Source organism: Poecilia formosa, unplaced genomic scaffold (genome assembly GCF_000485575.1).
Source record: "Poecilia formosa unplaced genomic scaffold, Poecilia_formosa-5.1.2 Scaffold341, whole genome shotgun sequence".
In the NCBI taxonomy this organism is placed as follows: Eukaryota; Metazoa; Chordata; class Actinopteri; order Cyprinodontiformes; family Poeciliidae; genus Poecilia; species Poecilia formosa.
The window spans coordinates 1-1,553 of NW_006800280.1; the positions used below are offsets into that span (position 1 = coordinate 1).

General features: G+C 41.3%; 1 protein-coding gene across 1 annotated transcript; it reads left to right on the plus strand.

Moving 5' to 3' along the window:
- Positions 1 to 8: 8 nt before the first annotated feature.
- On the plus strand, positions 9 to 1,071 carry LOC103153132 (histone H4-like; the record flags this gene model as incomplete). The annotated part of the gene is made up of 1 exon (XM_007573943.2): positions 9 to 1,071. A coding segment is annotated over one exon (228 nt), but the record flags the coding sequence as incomplete, so codon positions are not given.
- Positions 1,072 to 1,553: the final 482 nt, after the last annotated feature.

The following is a 1,553-nucleotide window of genomic DNA, read 5'->3' on the forward strand; positions in this document are numbered from 1 at the left end:
ACATCCAGGGAATCACCAAGCCCGCGATCCGCCGTCTGGCTCGCCGCGGGGGAGTCAAGCGTATTTCCGGTCTCATCTACGAGGAGACCCGCGGTGTGCTCAAGGTCTTCCTGGAGAACGTCATCCGTGACGCCGTCACCTACACCGAGCACGCCAAGAGGAAGACCGTCACCGCCATGGACGTGGTGTACGCTCTCAAGAGGCAGGGCCGCACTCTGTACGGCTTCGGAGGTTAAACGGTGAACTCTACTTACTAAACCAAAGGCCCTTTTCAGGGCCGCCCACTTATCGGTTAATGAGCTGAATTTCTGTGTGATGCAACATGTGTAAAAGTAATCTAGAAAATCTAAAGAAATGAAGTTTACTTCTGTCTCAACCTGCATAACAAAACATAAGAAATTAAAATAGCTTGTTCACACTGTGTAAAGTGTTTTGCTTCCACATATTCTTACGGAAGTTTTGAGGGGTTAAACTGGCAACACATGAACTCATTGTTTCATCAGTAGATGACAAGTAAATTCACGGGGAGGTACTTGGGCTAAGTTATCAAAAGTGGGGTTTATGTGAACTTGAATGTATGCTTCTCTTGAAAATGTAGAGGAAAAACTGTTTGTGTGAGTCTTAAAAAAACAGCCTAGTTGTTACAAGTTATTGGGAAATTAATTTCTTCTGGAATTTTTATTTTTCAGTTTTATTATGGAAGAACCCTAAAGAAATATATTTGAAAGAATTAATCGTATGTAAAGTATGACAATGAAAAACTGACTTCTGTTATATTTTTTTCACCCTTTTCATTTTTTATCCAGGGTTAAATCTTTCTTTTTGTAGGCCAGGCATTTTGTTCTGTTTTAAATTTGAAAAGATTAAGTGAAATTGAAAGGTTACTCACTGTTTCTAAACAAAAAATGATCTGCATGTTTTATTGTCAAATGAGTTTTTAGTGGTTTTTGCTCTGTGGTTTTTAATGAGAATTTATTAAATGGTTATTTTGTAAAAGTGAAGGGTAACAGCATTTCTTTTCATCTATGAGAAATACACTATTTTGACAGTATTTGTCTCTAAAGAAACCTTGGAAAAAGTTTGTGGTTCAACAAATGTGGATAGAATAAGCAATAAATAACGTAAAAAGCAGTGATGAAGTGTCTGCTTTTATGGTTTCACTTTTAAGGAGAACGTTGGCGATTCCCGCCCTTTGTCTCGACTGCGCGCAACATTTGAAAAACCACGTGGCTTCAATTCAAATACCTCCTGATTTACTGAGCCATCCAATCACAGCCAGGAAATGCAACAGCTCAATTTCCATACAGCATGTATAACATCAGCGGTTCCTGTTCAGCAACACATTCGTCGCTGTAAGTTTCCAGAGACAATATGCCCGAACCCGCAAAGTCTGCGCCCAAGAAGGGCTCCAAGAAAGCGGTCACCAAGACCGCCGGCAAAGGAGGCAAGAAGAAGAGAAGGACCAGGAAGGAGAGCTACGCCATCTACGTCTACAAGGTGCTCAAGCAGGTCCACCCCGACACCGGGATCTCCTCCAAGGCCATGAGCATCAT